Source organism: Sclerotinia sclerotiorum, genomic scaffold (assembly GCF_000146945.2).
Source record: "Sclerotinia sclerotiorum 1980 UF-70 scaffold_5 genomic scaffold, whole genome shotgun sequence".
Lineage (NCBI taxonomy): Eukaryota > Fungi > Ascomycota > Leotiomycetes > Helotiales > Sclerotiniaceae > Sclerotinia > Sclerotinia sclerotiorum.
Window position 1 is genome coordinate 1561599 of NW_001820831.1, and position 19978 is coordinate 1581576.

General features: G+C 43.2%; 7 protein-coding genes and 1 non-coding gene across 8 annotated transcripts; 5 read left to right on the plus strand and 3 right to left on the minus strand.

Moving 5' to 3' along the window:
- Nucleotides 1-30: 30 nt before the first annotated feature.
- SS1G_04570 (hypothetical protein) lies at nt 31-1893 on the minus strand (the record flags this gene model as incomplete). The annotated part of the gene is made up of 2 exons (XM_001594712.1): nt 31-1215; nt 1456-1893. The coding sequence occupies 2 exons, from the start codon at nt 1891-1893 to the stop codon at nt 31-33; spliced, it is 1623 nt and encodes a 540-aa protein (XP_001594762.1).
- A 1837-nt stretch (nt 1894-3730) lies between these two features.
- On the minus strand, nt 3731-4951 carry SS1G_04571 (hypothetical protein; the record flags this gene model as incomplete). Its single annotated transcript, XM_001594713.1, has 2 exons — nt 3731-4206; nt 4324-4951. 2 exons carry the CDS (start codon nt 4949-4951, stop codon nt 3731-3733), a joined length of 1104 nt encoding a protein of 367 aa, XP_001594763.1.
- A 536-nt stretch (nt 4952-5487) lies between these two features.
- On the plus strand, nt 5488-7597 carry SS1G_04572 (hypothetical protein; the record flags this gene model as incomplete). Its single annotated transcript, XM_001594714.1, has 3 exons — nt 5488-6372; nt 6440-7052; nt 7104-7597. The coding sequence occupies 3 exons, from the start codon at nt 5488-5490 to the stop codon at nt 7595-7597; spliced, it is 1992 nt and encodes a 663-aa protein (XP_001594764.1).
- Nucleotides 7598-7936: 339 nt separating this feature from the next.
- On the minus strand, nt 7937-9299 carry SS1G_04573 (predicted protein; the record flags this gene model as incomplete). The annotated part of the gene is made up of 3 exons (XM_001594715.1): nt 7937-8095; nt 8161-8474; nt 9209-9299. The coding sequence occupies 3 exons, from the start codon at nt 9297-9299 to the stop codon at nt 7937-7939; spliced, it is 564 nt and encodes a 187-aa protein (XP_001594765.1).
- A 159-nt stretch (nt 9300-9458) lies between these two features.
- On the plus strand, nt 9459-12848 carry SS1G_04574 (hypothetical protein; the record flags this gene model as incomplete). Its single annotated transcript, XM_001594716.1, has 3 exons — nt 9459-9809; nt 9899-12164; nt 12211-12848. 3 exons carry the CDS (start codon nt 9459-9461, stop codon nt 12846-12848), a joined length of 3255 nt encoding a protein of 1084 aa, XP_001594766.1.
- A 973-nt stretch (nt 12849-13821) lies between these two features.
- Nucleotides 13822-14461, plus strand: SS1G_04575 (predicted protein; the record flags this gene model as incomplete). Its single annotated transcript, XM_001594717.1, has 3 exons — nt 13822-13874; nt 14208-14284; nt 14316-14461. The coding sequence occupies 3 exons, from the start codon at nt 13822-13824 to the stop codon at nt 14459-14461; spliced, it is 276 nt and encodes a 91-aa protein (XP_001594767.1).
- A 1884-nt stretch (nt 14462-16345) lies between these two features.
- Nucleotides 16346-18557, plus strand: SS1G_04576 (hypothetical protein; the record flags this gene model as incomplete). The annotated part of the gene is made up of 4 exons (XM_001594718.1): nt 16346-16508; nt 16683-17569; nt 18034-18358; nt 18415-18557. 4 exons carry the CDS (start codon nt 16346-16348, stop codon nt 18555-18557), a joined length of 1518 nt encoding a protein of 505 aa, XP_001594768.1.
- A 772-nt stretch (nt 18558-19329) lies between these two features.
- On the plus strand, nt 19330-19435 carry SS1G_14595. Its single transcript has one exon. It is a non-coding gene; the product is annotated as a tRNA-Val (tRNA).
- Nucleotides 19436-19978: the final 543 nt, after the last annotated feature.

Consider the following 19978-nt stretch of genomic DNA (forward strand, 5'->3'; position numbering starts at 1 on the left):
GCTGATTCTCTCGTGTCGATCGCGTTACCTTTATTCGAAGTGGGAAGAAGTAGAGGAAGGTAAATGGACAGAGCTACTGTGGTGACTCAAGGTGCGATCTCCAATGGCTGTATCCTCGAAATCTAATTCTTCGTCGCTATCATCGCTGTCGTCGTCCATGTCCGCCGCGTTGCCTACATTGGGATTTCCTATTTGATTTGCTCCTCCAATTCCGATTCCAATGCCATTTCCATTCCCATTGCCATTTCCACCTGCATTTACATATCCAATCCCCCTCAAACTAACCCACTTCAACTCCCTCAATTCCCTCCTCAACATCCTCACAACCTCTATCCACGAACTTCCCTCCTTCAATTTTACACTCCTCAATCTCACACTCCTCAATGTATATTTATGACGTCTTAACAACCTAATAATTTCCTCGCTTTCCAAATGCCACGCCCCGAACCCTAAATATCTTAAATTATTCCACATAACATGATGAAAGACCGCTTCGAGCGGTACATGAGTGAGAGGTCTATTGGAAGGAAACCCCACATGTAAACCCTGGATTTGATGAGCAGAAGTGAAGAAAGTATTGAAGAGACTAGAAAGTTGATGCATTTTATCATCCGAAGGTTCTTGAATCTGTATTTCCAAACATGTGAGACGATTTGCTAGTGTAGAGATTGTGTGGTGGGAATGTGGGTTAAGAAGTAAGGGGATACGTGGATTGACGAAACGGCTTGAGAAACGTGTTGCGGGGGATTTGGACTCGAGGAAAGCGTAGCCGAGTGCTCGAGCCGAGTGCTCGCAGGCAACTGTCCATTCTAAGGGGTCGAGATCTAGGGAGAGGATGGGATCGCTTATATCGTTATTGTTGTTGTTTTGAGAAAAGGCGATCCAGCGTCTTTCTCGGAGGAAGGATGCCCAATCTATATCTACTTTGTCTTGCACCCTCATGAGACGTATCTGTTGAAGATGGTCGAACAATTGAAAAGCGTGGAGTAAGCTCTGTACATCAATTTTATTATTGATGATGGTGGCTTGCTCCCGGGCTCGTGATAGCACTCGAAAAATGGTAATCTCGTCCTTACGACTACGATCAAGCTTTATGCGAAGCTGCTTGAGCGATGGTCGAGATCTATCGACTTGACGGGTATTGCTAGTGATTTGTTTTAGGTTCACTTGTCTCTCTAGAGTGAGTGTTGTGGCGTGAGTCTCGTCAAATAGGATCTGAAGTTGACTTAGACCTTTGAATGGATTAGTTGAAAGGCACATTGTTGGTAAAAGATCAAAAAATACCTCGGTGATAAAAAACAGGAATCATGTACGAGAATTTCTTGACGTGTTTCGCCAGGTGAGGTCGCTCTTCCACCAAGAACCGTAGCCGGTTAAAACCAGCATCTGAGCATCGGATGGAGACACGGGCAAATTGTCTCCCCAGCAATAGACTGTAGAACTTTTTACATGTACGGCTCTAATAAAGTTTTCATCAGAAATTGATTGATGTTTGGTAACAAATAGGAAATCCCATACAAGAGTTGTGGTAATATTTGTGTCCTCTAACGATTGTGGTGGCATAGACTGGAAACTCTCTACACTTAAAGAGGCTCTATGGTCAATAGGAATCAATTTTCCAGAATTATGAACGAGATATTCAAGTATATTCTCTAATATCTCATTCGAGAGTTTGAATATAGGTGTAAGTTTGGACTCTGGTGTTTGCGATTTACATAGAGAATATGCTCTGTAGAATCTCCTCTGCGTCAAGCAAAAATTGAGCACATGCGGCGATTGAGTCCATGGATTCCAAGATGGTGGCCTTAAATCAAAATCTTGGTAAAGTAACTGCAAAAGGATTCGGTAGAGAATCTCATCTGGAAGTTTCTCGATAGATTTCAAATCTTCCATCTCGAGAAAGACAATGATTGTATACGGCTGGAAATATAGCACTTTCTCTATAATGACAGGTCAGAAAATTTGAGTATTTTAAGTGTAGTGTTACCTCACATAGCGGATGTATAAGAACAGGATATTCTTGAGGTTATTCAGAGAATGGACAAGGATATAAAGTGAAATAATGAACGAATATCGAATAGTTACATCATAAGGGAGTGAGGTTGAGTGCCGGCACTCTATGTATGGGATATGGATTTTTCAAGGGTCGAGCAGCCAGGTTTTATGAAATTCTGACGTGTCGATGCGTCTTGAAGGGATCACTTGAGGGACAGACAGAATGTGTGTGGATGGTGGATGGATCCCTCTCCGATATTTAATAGAATTTTATTCTCATGCAGATATATTGCTTGTTTTGAGTTTGGTTGGTCAGAACGATTTTATGGCTTTCCTGCAGCGGGTTGTGGGTTACCGATCGGTCGGTGCAAATGCAATCATGTGATCTTGGATAAATACCAATCAGGGACGAAAGGAGGAATATTGAAAAGGTTCAAACGGTTCGATATGATATAATTTGACACAAAAAAGGATACAGATGTACTACAAGGATGTACTCAATTCATGGCTGCATGGGAATGACAGCGAATCGTAGCTTAGTGGAGTGATGAGATCGTCTTTTGTGGCTCATGGTTGTGTCTGGCGAACGAATTACGGGTTCAGAGAACGGAAAACAATGGCTTCAATGGCTAGATGGGATAATGCTTCTTAGGGCTCAAGGCAACTGGTAGCTCTGAATGTGGCGTCTACTCCATATCGGATTAGACAAATACTACTCAGATCCAGATAAACTTATCTAGAATCTAAATGTAATAAGGCAGCATTGCAATACCATTAAAACACTGTTAAAAGCGGTATCGAATCTCGATGAATACGATGCGACGAAATTTTCAAAAGTTAACATTAAAATTAAGGGACCTATAAGAAGAAAGCAAAGTTTCACCCGATGGTTAAAGGGTTAGAAAAGGTGGTTACTCTTGTCTGGTCTGCTTATGCCCATGACCTAGTCTCAAGGCGAAACATGGATAAAAAGAGCAAAGAGCGAGACCGAACGGCTTGTTAAATTGTAATAAATAAGAATGGAACTGAATGCAACTCTCCACCATTTTGGTCGAATATTAATGATTATTCAATAAAATAAACCTGGTCGAGTAAAGACGCCAATTTGCGCTTTTTAGTGTGGGTGAATCCTTCCACAATTATTGGAAAAGGGCTTGAATCCAATTGAACCTATGCATTTGCGCAAGAAACGTTATTGGATAACGGGCGCTTAATTGAAGTCCCCGCATAACTTAACTCAATTGCACCACACGAGGAAAGGGATGTTTGAAGGGCCAACGTTCATTCTATATTCTCCGCACCTTTAGGAAATTGTGTCCGTTGGACGTTTCATCCGGATTCTTATGTGGAAATTTCATCATTAGCATGGAATCTGGGCATTGTTGGATGGTGAAAATGGTGCCATAAGGTAGTAGTGGCGGACATCAATACCAGACGCTATTGATATGTTGAGTCAAGAGCGAAAGCTACGTTCCAGACAAAGTAACGCGGATAAAGATGAGACGGCGAACCCTGTCGGATGGTGATTCCTGTGCATAAACTTTGTATTTCTGTAAATGACGTGCATATTGTGACGGCGCAGTTGGCTCAATATTGGGTCGGAGTTCTGCATGGAATACATCACTCTACAACCCTATTCCGGACAATAGCGGTAATATGTCCATCCTCCTTCATATAGGCTCCAGCCAAGGTTGGGTATCTATGCAGAACGAGATCTCGCGGGGTAATGTTTTGATTAGAGTGAAGAGGTAGGTGTGCGATCGGCCATCTGCTTCCTTATTGCAGTACTGCTAATCTTGGAAGCAAATTCGTCCGATGTAGAAGTGGTCTCGAGACCAGCTTGCGCGTCGAGCACATCGACTTCATAGACTTCAAGTGCCTTCCAACCCTTTTCGACTCTTTTATCGTTCACTGCTTGTCCACCTGACCTAGTTTCTCCGGATACAACGAGTGCGGTTACCGTTTCATCAGTGATAGTGGGCCCATAAGGATCTTGAATTTCAACACACTCAATGGTGATGGAGCAAGCATTGAGTTTCGTATGTATAGCCCGACCAGTCGAATTTTCCACAGGAACTGTTTGAATAGCTTCCTCGCCGGAAGTTTGTGCGAAAGACAGAATCGAGGTAAGAAACTCAGCAACATCATTTTGTCGTTCTTCCCAACTCTGCAAATATTCGGAATATTTTTTGTTCTTCAACAATTCATCCCCTGTAATACCGATGATCAATCTCCGGGAAGGGTCCTGAGAACTGGCGGCTGGTTGTAGTAAAAGTGCAGTGGCCGTAAGCAAAAGCTTGTGCCCCGCATGAAGGTGATCAAACGTACCACCTACTGCTACCACAGTATGAGAGGTTGAAGGATTTGGTTGGATGGACTGGGAAATAGTTTTAACCATGCTCACTCCGCCACCGACCATTTGAAGTTCTGCATGTAAAGGAGGACTAATTCTACTTGCGAATTGTAGAAAGTCTCCAAGCAAATTCTGTCCTCCCTCGCCTTCCACTGAGAATATCTTATTCCAATGACGTCGCGTACTTGCAAATAAAGGGAGTTCAACGATGGGCCCACCAGCCAAAACCTCAAGACTTACATCACGTCCAGAGTTCGTCTGATTGAGAAAACGAGTGGAATCGTAATCCAGTAAAACAATGTGGAAATCCACAGCTCCAGGTAACTTGGATGTAATATTGACCCCTTCCTTGGCGCAAATAGAACAAATCAAGCTGTAAACACCAGCCAGTAACTTCTCTGCCTCATTGTAAATTTGGGATCTTGGGGCTTTCAGTCGGCCATGGAAATTTGAAGAAGCGAGCGCGATTGTAAGCTTGGTACTGGATGAGGAAGTTTTGAGACTTGAAAGAACTGCAGATATTGATGAGTAGTAAGCCGCACCGAGTGTAGCAGCTGTAGCTGGTGCGGGGTGTTGAGGGAGTAGAAGTAGGGATTGTGACATGATCGACAACTAGGTATATCGCCAGCACAATAAATTCCCTCGGTGCAGGTGAAGCTGAATTGCTATGATCAATTAATGAGAGAGTTAATATTCCCTTGAGATAGAGGCAATAGGAGCAAAGAGTAAACAAGAACAAGAACAAGAACAAACTTGTAGGAGGGTTGTTCAGATATACGAGAGCAGACAGTACAGAGTACAGTTGGTACAGATAAAAAGTGTTAGGTTGGTCTGGTGGTGTCTGGTGTCTGGTGTCTGGTCGCTGGTCGGTACTCAAGTACAGGCTAATAAGTTTAAACCAGCCTTGTCGGGATGTTTAGGCTCTTTTTCACTCACCAATACCTTAAATCTTTAGCGGTCTAATCAGATCAAAGCCCCACGATCATTATCCTCTGTGCCAATTACACTTCCGGCCTTTTCTATCCCACCTTCTCTTCTCCCACCCATTGGGCAGTCTGCGCATTCAGAGTCAGTCTCACTTCGAGCAGGCGGGAAAAGCAAGCCACTCGTTGCTGACATCGAATTAGATCCCCTGCGCCATGCCATTTGATTCTTTTAATATTCACTCAAATTCTCGCTCTTCTTCATCGCAACAGAATGCGATACCTGGAACTTCAACCACAGGAGGTATATTACAAGCTGCTGCAAATCTAGGTAGTTTTGGTATGCCTTCATTGAATTCTGGCACAGGACAATCAGCACCACCAACAACATTTGGTTTACCCCATCCAAATTCTTCTATGACGACCAATATAAACAATCCCTCAATGAATCAATCCCAACAACACGAAACACCAAGGCGAACTCGACACGCGGACGAGCTGCATTCAAGTATGTCTGCGCAACGAGGTACTTTATCTCCAAGAGATTATGGTGCAAGTGGTCCACGTATAGCCCTAGAGCAAGCCACTCCTGACATATCCCAATATCCTGGTGCTTTACAGCCAGGTAGACCAGGTCCGTTTTCCACAAACACAGCACCTTCATTACCTACAATATCACAAGATCAGTACTCAAACCCCTCGCGAACCACAGGTCTTTCGCATAATCATACTCGATCAAGCCCAGCGGCGGGATTTGACAGCCAAGGTTTTGCAACATTTCAAGCGACCACGCCGGGAGGTTCTGAGCAAAATCAATTCTCCTCTCCGACACAAAAGTATACACCACAGAATTCACAAAGGACTGTATCCAATACCCCGCTAGGCCTTGCAGACATTCGACCACGCGCAGACTCGTCACTTGCCGAAGGCCTACCTGGCGCCAACCCGTATTCATATGATGGTACCAGCGCGACGCCTACCAACAGCAACTATCTCGCACCGTGGGCTCTTTATGCGTTCGATTGGTGTAAATGGCCTGCGCAAAACAACGATGCCGGGAAAGTCGCTATAGGAAGTTATTTAGAGGACGGTCATAACTTTGTATGTTTCTCGGTTTCATTGTAGCTGGGGGATGTATGCGTTTGCCAATACTAATATTTCCTGTCAGATTCAAATTCTCGATTCGCAAATCGTACCTACTCAGTCCGAATCCTATGTGCCTGGTGCCCCAAAATATGGTCTTGAATTTACAAAGATCGCTGAAGCAACACATTCATATCCTGTGACTCGACTCCTATGGGAACCACCTTCATCTCAAAAACAATCTACAGATTTGTTGGCTACTTCTGGTGACCATTTGAGATTGTGGTCCCTCCCATCTGAAACTCCAGTTGCATCTCCCAGCAACACTATCGGGGGACGTTCTTCCAATACTGGCCGAGACCTACCTCCCAGTAAACTTACACCACTAGCCTTACTTTCTAACTCCAAGACACCGGAGCATACCGCTCCTTTGACCTCTTTGGATTGGAACACTGTGTCACCCAGTTTAATTATTACTTCAAGCATAGATACTACATGCACTATATGGGACATTCCCACATTAACGGCCAAAACCCAATTGATTGCACATGACAAAGAAGTCTTCGATGTCAGATTTTGTGCGAATAGTGTGGATGTTTTTGTTAGTTGTGGAGCTGATGGTAGCGTAAGAATGTTTGACCTTCGAAGTCTGGAACATAGTACTATCATTTATGAGCCGACGTCAAAGGATGATAAAGGTACGGATTTCAAACTTGGTTTTAGGGATTTCACTAATATTATACTTGCAGATTTGAGCCCTGGTGGGGGCAGAATAAGTCCAACTTTAGCCCAGCAAACCATGTCCTATGCGCCCCCTCTACTACGACTAGCTGCATCACCACATGATACTCATCTTCTTGCTACTTTCTCACAAGATTCTAACATCATTCGTATTTTGGATGTTCGACAGCCTGGACAAGCATTACTTGAGTTACAAGGTCATTCCGCAGCTATAAATTGCATAGAATGGTCTCCATCTCGGAGGGGCACCCTTGCTTCTGGTGCTGATGATTCTTTAGTTCTTATCTGGGATCTACTAAGCCAAAATACTAGCATTCCTGCGGGGCCTAGCATGAATGGTGCACCGACCCCAGATAATTCCAGAGGGCCTTCTGCTAGTTGGCAATGTGATTATGAAGTGGGAAACATAAGCTGGGCACCTCGAAGCAATTTGAACAATAATGGGAATGGCGACTGGCTGGGAGTAAGCGGAGGTAGGGGTATTTGGGGCGTGAAGCTGTGATGATTTTGATGGGGTTTCAAGGCAGCTTTGAGATATGAGCGTAACTTTATCGCATATCAAAAGCCAGGAGCTTGGTTTTCTGGAGATCGCATCTACAATATCCGAGTATTTATGATATTATACTCAGTGGGGTTTATGTATGATAGGAGTGAGGTGACTGGTTATTTGAAAACGCAAATACGAACAAAGTCACATAGCCGAAACTGAATCGCTCACAAGGGGATTCGAACTTTTCATCAATCAATGGCTCGCTCTCTGATGAGATATTCGAACACGATTGGTTGATATTATAATATTGGCATCTTTTTCGACGCTCCCAACCATTAATACTGCCTTCCTTCACATTTTACGAGCGCTCAGGTCTTCCAATGCTTTTACAACACTTTCCAAACTATTATAGTTATGATCAAATACAATGGGCTTCACGAGACCTGTTTCCAACATCTCATTGGGCCCGTTCCATGGTTGCAATGTCGCTTCTGGAGTCGGGTCACCTGTCTCTCCAAAAACACTGCAATCAAAAACTCCACCCCGAACAATCCATGCTATGGGTGCTTGCTTACGTAGCCAATGATCTTCGAATGCTTTAAAAGAACTTTATTCATAGCTACCTTTTCTAGATTTCTTTCTCTGCCCGCGAACATAACGGTCAGTATGCGCCCTTCATGGCTTAAGCACTTCAGACTCGAATCGACTAGTCCTACCAAGTCGAAAACCAAATCAACACCTTTACCACCCGTTTGCTCCAAGCAGGTCTTCCACCATTTTTGGCTTCCAGAATTGTCCACACATTGATGAGCACCAAATATGCGTGCCACTTCTAGTTTCTCCTTTATACAAGCAGTTGCTATAACTTTTACTTCAAATGCTTTGGTATCTGTACAGGCATAATCTCAGCCCTCCAGCCGTCGCATGCATGAGTACTATCCCCCTCCTCAAATCCTCTCTGGTTGCAAATGCATCATAGCTAACAAGCGGCATAGCACCGAAACTTGCGGAAGCTTGAAATTTCATTCTTCTAGAATGTGGTGTGTTAAAGGATATCATTGATGCAAAGGATCCTCAACGTCATACACGTGATCACTCAGCGAATATCGACTGCCTTTAGACACTGAAATTACGTGGTTGGGAACTCGAGGTAAAGTATGAAGGTGGTATTAGAGAAGATTTGTTATTTTGGTGTTTACCACGAGCCTATGAAAACTTCTCGTGGATGAGTGCTCGTTTTTTTTAGCCAAACCTCGAGTATCAAGTAGAATTATAGTTTCTGTATAGATCAATTCCCAGGGCAAGAAGAGATAAGTGAAATGTGCATGAGATGATATGAGCAACAGGAATGTATAATTCAGAATCACACTCGGCATTCAATCATATAAAAAAAAGCCACAAAACTTACTCCAGCTGTTCAATTTGTCAATACGGCTTTTAACTCTCCAGACGGAAAAGTACCGGAAAGTAGGGTCAAATCATCTGCATGCATATGGATTTGAATAAGTATTTCCTTCTCCTTAGGATAAGGAGTCGGAATGCTTGAGTGAGAGATCTTTAGAATTCTGTTTCACTGGTCCCGCAGTAACAAATGTTCATTTAGCATTTTGATATCAACTTTACAATCTTTTCCATGAGAATTCCCAGGTCCAATTGGCTTAGGTAATTTGATGTGAGCTTGTTCTACGCCTAAATTGGTTAGATCCCTCGACATGTCGGGAAGGCTGAGGCCATTTTAAACAAAGGTTAGCTTGCCTCGCCCGGATTGTACTTTATCCATTGGCCTTGAGATTTATCTCTTTAGAAAAAATCTACAAATACCATTCATTCCTCCTTCGAATGCACATTTTCTTCTTTCAACCTTTGTATTAAAATGTCTACTTCAAACTTACTAAATAATTCCTTTGATGAGAGCGACGAAGAGGACGATAATTTCAATCCCCAACCTGCGGATCTTTCTGACAACGAAGATGAAGACCGCAATACAAGTAGTGCGAAAAGACGAAATGAAACTTCGCGTCATCAAGTAGGAGATGAAGATGGCTCTGAGGATGAATCTGCCCAAGCGAGTGGGCGGAAAACCAACTCAGGCGGTGCTGCTGATGATGAGGAGGAAGATGATGAAGGCGAAGGCGATGATACTGCTGCAGGCGCCCATGATGATGATGATGATGAGGAAGAAGATGAGGAAGAGGAAGAAGATGATGACGAAGAGGAAATTACGGTGAGCATTTCTTAGTTGCACATAAATTCTCACTTACTATTCCCCCACGGCATATCTACCAGAACTTCCCACCTAATGGCAAACTATAGGGACACCGCCGTAAACGTCGCAGAGACCGTCGCAATGTTTTCCTCGATGTTGAAGCCGAAGTGGATGAAGATGAGGATGAAAATGAAGATGACGAGGATGAATTGAACGAAATGAAGGATACTTTCATTGCAGACACACACCCAGATGATATGGCAGACCTTCCAGATGGTGGTGAGACAGATGACAGGCGTCACCGAGATTTGGATAGGAGACGTGAAATGGAGGCAAGTCTTGATGCGGAAAAGCAAGCCGAAATTTTGCGACAACGATATGCGAACAAAGGTCGCTCCTCAAGGGGCAGTGGAGAATCAGCGGTCGTTCCAAAACGTCTCTTACTTCCTAGTGTCGATGATCCTAGTATCTGGGCTGTAAGATGTAAAGAAGGAAAAGAAAGAGAGGCCGTTTTCTCGATCATGAAGCGCATCGAAGAGAGAACTGGTACCAAAGAAGAACTTGCGATTACTTGCGCTTTTGAACGTGGTGGAACGCAATCTACAATGAAAGGCTTCATTTACGTCGAAGCCCAACGACAAGCCGATATTTTGACTGCTATGGATGGCCTTATGAATGTCTATCCTCGAACTAAAATGCAGCTAGTCGAGATTAAGGAAATGCCAGACCTTCTCAGGGTTACGAAAAGTCCAACTGTAGAGGTTGGAGCTTATGTACGACTTAGGCGTCCAGCAAAATATGCTGGTGATCTTGCCCAGGTTATGGAAGTTACCGATACTGGCCTTGAATTACGTGTCAGATATGTACCTCGTCTCGATTATGGTCTTCATGAGGATACCAATGTAGTAGACGGAAAGAGAAAGCGTCCAGTGGCTGGACCGCGCCCGCCCCAACGGCTCTTCAGTGAAGCCGAAGCCAAGAAACGACATGCAAAACATTTGCAAGGCCGACCCGACACGAAGACCTGGAACTACTTTAATGAGGAATATATCAATGGGTATTGCGAGAAGGAGGTCAAAATCCAAGCACTTATCACTAAAGATGTCAATCCAACCCTCGAGGAAGTTACAAGATTTGCCTCGGGTGCTGAAGATGGAACCGAGAACTTGGATCTAAATGCTCTTGCTGCTAGCTTGAAAGCAAGCACGGCCAATGCTTCTTATCTACCAGGCGATGTTATTGAAGTTTACGAGGGTGAACAGAAAGGTGTCGTTGGTAAAGCAGTATCTGTTACAGGTGATATTGTCACGATGGCTGTGTCTGAAGGAGCATTGAAGGGTCAAACCATCGAAATCCCTATCAAGGGTCTACGCAAACGTTTCCGTGAGGGTGATCACGTCAAAGTTATTGGTGGAAGTAGATTTAGGGATGAAGTGGGTATGGTCGTCAAGATAATTGAAGATCGTGTCACTTTGTTGAGTGATCAAGGTAACAATGAGATCACCGTTTTCAGCAAAGATCTTCGAGAGGCGAGCGATTCTGGTGGCAGTGGCGCTTTAGGAAAGTACGAGCTATGGGACTTGGTTCAATTAGATCCATCTACTGTTGGTTGTATTATCAAAGTTGACCGCGAGTCACTTGTCGTTCTTGATCAGAATGGCTCTAACCGGACAGTTATTCCATCTCAAATCTCCAACAAACTTGAAAAGCGAAGAAATGCAGTGGCAACAGATCGTAATGGTGCCGAGATCAAGATGGAGGATGGTGTGAAGGAATTTGGAGGAGAAGGTAGAGCTGGCAAGATTCTACACATCCATCGCGCCTATCTTTTCTTGAAGAGCTCGGAACTGACTGAGAATGCCGGTGTATTCGTTGCGCGAACAACTAGCGTTCAAAGCGTCTCTGCTAAGGGAGGACGCATCGCTGGGAATGCCTCATCTTCACCGGATCTCAGCTCTATGAACCCAGCAATGAAGCTGAATCCGAAAAATAATGGCCAGATGCTTCCACCAAAATCATTTGGCCGTGATAAGTCTATTGGACAGACGGTGACAATTCGAAAAGGTCCATACAAGGGTTTACTCGGCATTGTTAAAGATACCACAGACACCAATGCCAGGGTAGAACTGCACACAAAGAGCAAGGTAATCAGTGTTCCAAAGGACTGTTTGGGATTCAAGGATAAGGTTAGTGGTGCATCGATAGATCCAAGCGGTTTCAGAGGTGGTCCTGGTGGTGGTAGGGGAGGAGGAGCTCCAAGAGGGCGTGGTGGTTTTGGAGGTGCGACCCCTGGTCCAGGTTGGGATGCTGGTGCGGGTGGACGAACACCAATGCCTGGTGGCCTTCCTGAGCGTACTCCAGCTTGGGGGAGAAGTAAGTTAATCGCGTCTTATCTTCTGCAATTTACTAACATTTTTAGCTCCTCACGGTGGGGGCCAAGGTGGACGAACACCTGCCTGGAAGTCTGGAGCCACTGATGGTGGGCGTACACCTGGTTGGGCGAATGATGGATCTCGGACCGTTTATGCAAATGACGGTAGCCGGACAGCCTATGGAGGTGGCAATAGGACTCCTGCTTGGTCATCTGGTGCTAAAACTCCAGCTTATGGCTTATCAGATAATTTTGGATCTAAAACTCCCGCATATGGCGGTAGTGGTAGCTCTGGAGATGCATGGGGCTCAAAGACTCCAGCCTATCAACCAAATAATTCAAACGACAATTGGAACTCTGGCCCATCCAACAACAACAATTGGGGTTCGGCTTACGATGCTCCAACCCCTGGCGGTCCTTTATCGGCACCTACTCCGGCTGCAATGAATGCTCCGACTCCAGGTGGATATTCCGCTCCAACACCAGCTGCCATGAACGCCCCAACGCCCGGAGCTTATTCAGCCCCAACTCCAGCTCCGGGTTATTGGGGTGCTCCAACACCTCAAGCAATGGATGCACCTACACCAGGACAAGGATATTATGCGGGAGCTCCCACACCTGGTGCATATGCAGCGGAGACACCAGCAGGTAATTGGCAGGAGGATGGACCTAGATACGTGGATTAATGGTGATAATCTGCACGGACCGATAGATACACCTGCGTCGGAGGAACTTTATTGGTTTTAAAACGGAGCGATGGAGTTATTTTTGTTCTCATTTCCTTTTCTGAGCTTGGTTCCTTTATTTGAGATGTTTTAACAGAATGGTCACAATGGGAGCCGTTTTTTTTTGTGGGTAGAAAAGTGCATGCACGCATGCGAGATATCAAAAATCGCAATCTAAAGCACAATTGTTCATCAAAAGGTCATCCACTTACTATCCCGTCTCTGAAATTCTTCTTCTCACTACCATTACAAGTATTTGAACTCCATTCCTCTGAATTTTCAACAGTAAACTCCCACTCCGAGCCATAATCGATTATCCACGTAATCTCCTAATCCCCATCATTTAACTCCTGGTGCCTCCAAGAGGCGGGAATTAGAGGAAAATCCCTGGAAAATCCCTGGGAAATAACGATTGCCGCGTGTTTTGTGCTTGCTAGGGTTGAAGTGGCGGGATTTGGCTATGTGGGTTTGGAGGCTGGTGGTTGCTGGTGTTGGATTGGTGGGAAGGAGTTAGGGGTCATAATGGGTCGATGGATGTGGTAAAGTGGTGAGGTGATTGGAACGGAGGAGGTGGTCAACCTTGATAGTCAGATGGATGTGGATAGAGTTATGATATAGTAGGGATTTGTAATTGGGATGGGATTACAAGAGTGGATATGAGTATGTATGTATCTTTGTCAAATGATAGGTTTGATGTCTTAAGTCTTTTAATAGTAGTCTTTCTAAATCGAGGGTCTATCAAAAAGTTACAGACCCTTTACTTCCATCCACCCGGAATGCTCAACTTCTCGATAGGTAGGTATCCAATTTGATTACAAACGTCTAGATGAAGCTATTCCCAAAAAATGCATTTAAGCCGTGTGTGCGTGTTTCTCTCATTCTTGTGTCAAGTACATCACTGGAAAAGCAGGGAAGAAATCCTAATTCGGTAAAAATGATAGAAAAGGATCTCAAAAAGACCTCTTTCTGTCAAGAAGAAGCGCAAAGGTAGGTAGTATAAAATTGTTGCTTTAGAATAAGGTTCAGTGGTCAACGTTGCGTTACGAATTAGCGAGTCCTAGGATGTCACTGGACTGGATGATCCCCATGTTTATCTGGGTACTTATCGGTAGTTAAACTTATTAACCCTAAGTCATTGCAGATATACTTTTGATTTAGTCTCCATAGGTATCCCGAGTACATAATCTTATCTCGTCGCATCTGAAACTACTGTGCGTGTATCAACGTAGCATCCTTCACAGATCATGAATGACGAATCGATCTAGATACAAGGTCGGGAAAGCTTAATGTCGAAAGTGGGAGTATATACCGACATTCTAGTTCCATGGTACAAATGTGTAGTGCTCTTATGCTTCAGGTCCCATCTACCGTCTTTGTACTCCTCGTATCTCGTATCCGTCAATATTGTGCCTTCCTATTTCTTCATAGTACTATCAAAGTTACTATCTATCATTATGCACTCCTGCATCCCAGTCATGCCACGAGGGAACAATATCACGTTTCTCCACGGTACTGTAAGCACCTTCCGGAAGCGCTGGGGATTTGCTAGTAAGGGTGGCACGGTGAAGATTTAAGTTACTGGGTTACTGGGTATGACAAAGGATGGAAGAGGAATAGTTCGCGAAGAGCAAAAGAATGAGGAAGGACGGCGACATCGGAGTTTCCTGTTCTAAATGAAAAAAATTGGTTGAGAGATCTATTTGGAAATGTTTCCCGCGGTGCTACGCATTAGGTGGTAGAAGGGGGATTGAATTGGGACATGAGTGGCATGATTATCGTTCTGTATGGTGTGCCGATACCAATACAAACGAGATCTGCGAGTGATGATCGAGAGGAGATTGCAAAACTTGCTGATATACAAACATACCGAGTAGCAATCTTACTAGGAGTGGATGTTTGATGCTGAAAAGAAAACGTGGGATGGCAGTTGTGATTTTAGTCGTCAATATGATTGTGACAGTGATTTAAGGCTTGAGAGGGGGAATTGGCAATATTGGCAATTGATAGCTTATAGGAAATCGATAATTCCATTCCACTTCCAAGCAATTCATTCCAAACCGTTTGTGCTGTGAACGAATGAGATGCCAGAGAAAGTTGTAACCTGGAAGTCTTGTCATCTTCTTGTCACTTCTCTCTCGTTATCACGGGAAGACACACTGATGCTCCGTACATACCAACCGTTCACCGATATGACATGAATATTAACATTTTTGCGGGGAGTTAGGTATTAACCTTGAATTGACAAAGTCGTAATTTGAGCTAATTATCTGGTATGTACTCCGTCAGACTAGCTATTATCATTCTCGTCTCCCGGATGTATTTGGTTCAATTTAAACTTTCTGCTACCTACCTTCTTGTATATAATTACCTATTTTACTCCTTTATCAGCTCTCATTGTTACCTCGCTTGAGTCTCGAGATAATTAAGGTTTAGTAATCTGCAGGTTGGAGGTGCTTGATTGAGGGCTTCTTTTGTCATCGTCAGCTCCAAGAAATTTCAATTCGTAATTCGTAATTCGTCATTCATCGATTGATTCAGAAACCGCTGTGCATACTCCGTACAGGACCGGTGAACTAAGTCCTAGGTACTGTACCTTTTTCTTACATTTGTTGATGTTTCTACCAATTTCTACTATATACGGAGTACTTGGTACAACACATACATTGCGTACGCTACATACAACTACGTATACATACATTATATACATTACCTATATACAATAATAATCCTTTTCTTCCCTCATAATTTCAACTCATCTCGCTCATCTCACTCATCTCATTCATACATCTCTAAATACTGTAGCTCTTATACCTTGGTAGGTAGACTATCTATCCTATCTTGCTTGCTCCCCTGCCACCCTGTTCCCTTGGCTGCCGTCTCAAGTCTCAACCTATGAAATCCGCCAAATTATTTTAGATCGCATAAATTAAGCTTTCTCATCTAGTGCATGGAAATTGAAACAGTAACGGACGAATATCCCGACATCAATCTGAAATAGGAAGCTCATCTCATCAACCCATTAATATTCATACAAACAATACACACCACTTCCGCCCGTGATTATACTGAGTAAGTGACGGTCAGTCCAACCCAAGAAACTTGATCATTTCTAATTGATCATTTAGCCTCTGCTTTCCTAAATCTATCATAGTTCACCAAGAGATAGGAATGCTTTAATGCGTGCGAGCATTACCAAATGATCAGTCAGGATATCATCATCGAATAAGAGTCAGACGTCAAGAAAAACATTTTCAAAAGCACATTTGACATCTCATCGTATCCAACCATATCTCCGGGCACAATCTCCAAGATTGCAACGAGTCTATTTTGGTGTGGTCATAAGGACATAAACCTTCCTCTTTTCTCTTTAAAATCCCATTCCACCTTCCAAGTTAGAGGTCCTGCTCGATAAAGAAGAGCAAACGAGTTTCCCTTTCTTTTAACGAAGAGTCGATCAAATGGAGAACAGCGACAAATATTTGCATGGTCGATTGGATCCTGGTATCGAATCGACTTTGCAGTTGGTCGAGGGAGTAGAAAGTCCAGATATGAGTAAATTCTTTTCCTCCCAGGAAGTACCGTCCCCCAAATCATCTCAACCAAAACGTGCTGTATTCCAGGGTATGTAGTTTTCTCTGTTGCGTTGTACTTGCTTGGTGTTCTTGGCTTTCGAGCTGCCTCTTTCCTTTGAGCGAAATGACAAGGTCTTCCAAAGGTCTTCCAATGAAGCATGGATCGTCATGACGGTCCCAATTTTGAAGAATGATAGCTGATAGTGATGCTCCCCAACTCTAGCTATCAGATCTTCCAATGACACTCAACTCAACTTAACTCACCTTCCGGTTGAGCTTCTTCGTCAAATTGCTTCATATCTTTCGCCTTGCGACTTGACGAAATTAGGCAAATCATGTAAAACATTGTTTGAAGTGGCAAAAACTGATTCCCTCTGGCGACGCCTCGTACAAGAGAACGTTCCCGGTGTCAACCTTGATTCTCCTGCACCATGTCAGTCTTTTAAGGAGCTTTATAAATCTCATGATCCTCATTGGTTCCTTACGAAGAACAAGTTATGGTTCAGCGATTCTCGGAATTACGGACAAATATTGATTTCCAAGTACCACCCCGAGACTGGTTCTATCGGATTATACAGACTCATAACAGAAAAGTTACCGCCTCATTTTTTTGCGTGGAAGGACGATATCTCAGTCATCGTTCATTGTTTTGAACCTAGGGTATATTTGTCTCAGTATTGTCTGCGATTAGATGTCAATTCTTATTCTCATCGTTCCCTATCGGATCTGGGCGAGGCTGAGCGCAGGCTCAAGGGTGAGCTACCTTTGGTGAGGAGTGATGATCCTGGCTCTCGCGCCTTTACAAATTTCATACTGGCAAAATCGTTGGTAGGTAGAAACCTCGCCAACGCACCGCAGGAGGGTAAATGGCCACCACCGAATGTACCAGCAAAATCCCGAGTAGATCTTTCTGCCGTCTGTGATCAGTCTTCTACAACTACATGGGGTCGACCCGAAGATCGTTCTCAAATCAATGAGCAATCTTTTCGAACTAGATTCTGGTTGGAGATGAATGGTCAGGTACGAATGGGAGAAGATATCCAAACATGGTCAACTCTTGACTTTGGATTATACACACCGACAGAGGATAAGCCTTTCAGAGGTATTTTTGTAAGTTTATATAAGTTTCATATTCATTTTCTCTGTTCATGTTGACCCTGGACTTTCACATCAATGCTCGCAACAATCGATCGGGAAGTTTGCCTACTTCATTAAATCTTTCAATATCCTATTTAATCCCGCAGCTTTCAACGCCTTTTCTATGCCTTTATCCATCTACATTTTATAACCATTTATCATGTCTTATCAACAAGAAATAGGCCAGGGTCTCTAACACCCCGAAGTTCCCCAAGAACGAGAGATTCTTGATACTCAAACTTATTTCATATTTCGATTTGTTCTAGGGCACTAAATCCGTCTAGATCAAATCTATCTAAAATGATTCAAGTAGTATCAAGAATTCATAGTTCACGAATGTTGAAAGCTTCAATTCCAGCTATTCACACGCTAGGTTTAGCAAAATTATCATCAAAGAAGCATCCCTAATCATCTGCTGACTCAAATCACAATTCTAGGTCGGGGATTATTCAGGTCATGGTTGTGAATATTTACTCCTAGACCAACGAGATGGATTTCAGAAAAATGACGAACCAAATATATTGGAACGAAAAGACGAAACACCTGAAGTATGGGAAGCGAAGAAAAGACATGCAAAGATTTACAAAGGCTCTCTGTGCGCTATTAAATTGACTGGAGATCCAAACATACCTCGAGGTCAAATTTCATGGATCGCCGATGATATTAGTGACAATGGATTAGTTCGTCATGGGGAGCAAGCATGGCCTGGTGCAAGAATTGTAAAGAGCCGTGGTCAAATTGCTAATCAAGGATATCGAAACTGTATGTATTCCTTCTTCAAGAATTATTCCATAAGGCCTCATACTGACTGATGGCAGCTAAATTCATCGAAACGGAACTCATAATGATTTCTCATGATGTACTGGCACAACACTGGTTACCGTTCGGACATATATCGTTCTTTCACCGAGTTAACATTGATGATTTTATTAAACCAGGAATGGGGGAGACCAAAGTTTGAGAATAAATGAGAGGAGGGAGGAGATTTGAACAATTTGGAAGATGGATGATGGAAGCAGATGATTTTATTGATCAATAATACCTACATGGACATGTAATGGACGGAAATCGCACACCAAATTGAACATTTAGTACGGGCCCGAATGAAGTCTGAAAGAGAGTATTTGATAGCCAAATCTGGATGGACATGAAAGAGAGCTATAATCTGGGAAGAGATTTATCATCAGAAAATCAGGGAGAGTGAAGAATGTTGATTGACAGGTTTGATTTGATTGATCAAAGGTACCGGCAGGAGTTTTAACATGATGGATGGATGCATGTAGGATGGATGGGATGGGAGGATGGTAGGTTGGGATGGGTATTTTATCTATCTATTTTAGGTTTATTCCATTTTTATTTTATTTTTGAGTATACCTAGTTGATACTTAGCTTTTTTATATAAGTTTGTTCTATTATAATCAGTCACTCAATTATATATGCCTACACTACAGAAGTATAATCATAATTCCTTTCTTCCCTTCTTTTGTTTCTTTGTTTCTAGAACTACAGAGTAAAACACTCTTCTTTATCTATTCCCCACACCCACATGATACTTAGCACCCCACATATATCCCAACAATTCCCCAACCACAAATAATCACCCCACTCCATTGTCTCATTACTCATTTCTTATTACTCATCACCCTTACCTAGGTATCAACCATTCCCCATCTCGCATGAACAAAGACCTAGTGTAAAACTGAACTGCCCAATTTATAAATCAACACAAATCAGGATCCGTGGTGTAGTGGTTATCACGTCCGCCTTACAATCTCAATCCTATTATGATAGGATTGATTCTATCGCGGCAGGTCCCCGGTTCGACCCCGGGCGGATTCAATTTTTTTGTTTTTGTTTCGAGGATGTTTTTGGGGGATTGTGGTTGGTTGGTTGGTGCGATGTGATGTGATTTTTTTTTTGGGTTTGTTAGGGATGGAATTAGGTGTGGTGTGTGTTTTGCGGAGGTGATGGATGCGTGGATTTTAGTAGTTTGTTTGGACTGGAAAATCGGATGGATGGTCTTGTGGGCTTGTTTTGACGGATGGACTTTGAGACGGGGGATTGGATTTGATTGGTAGGTGTCTTGGGGGAGGTAGTTAGGTAGTGCTAGTGGTGCTTTTTATATGGGTTAAGAGATTATATTGGATGCAGAATTTTCTATTCATTTATATGGTTTGTTTGGGCTAGGTATTCAAATGCATTTGCATGTTCTAAGGGTTTTCGAGTATTCAGTCTGGGTTTCTTGTAATCTTGTAAAATCATTTGGTAAGGCCACCACCACCCTCAGCTTTTATTTTCGAACTGTAGTTCTGACTGACTCTTGGATACGATCCCTTAATGGGAGTAGTGAAATACTCTATATATATAAATGGTTTCTCACTT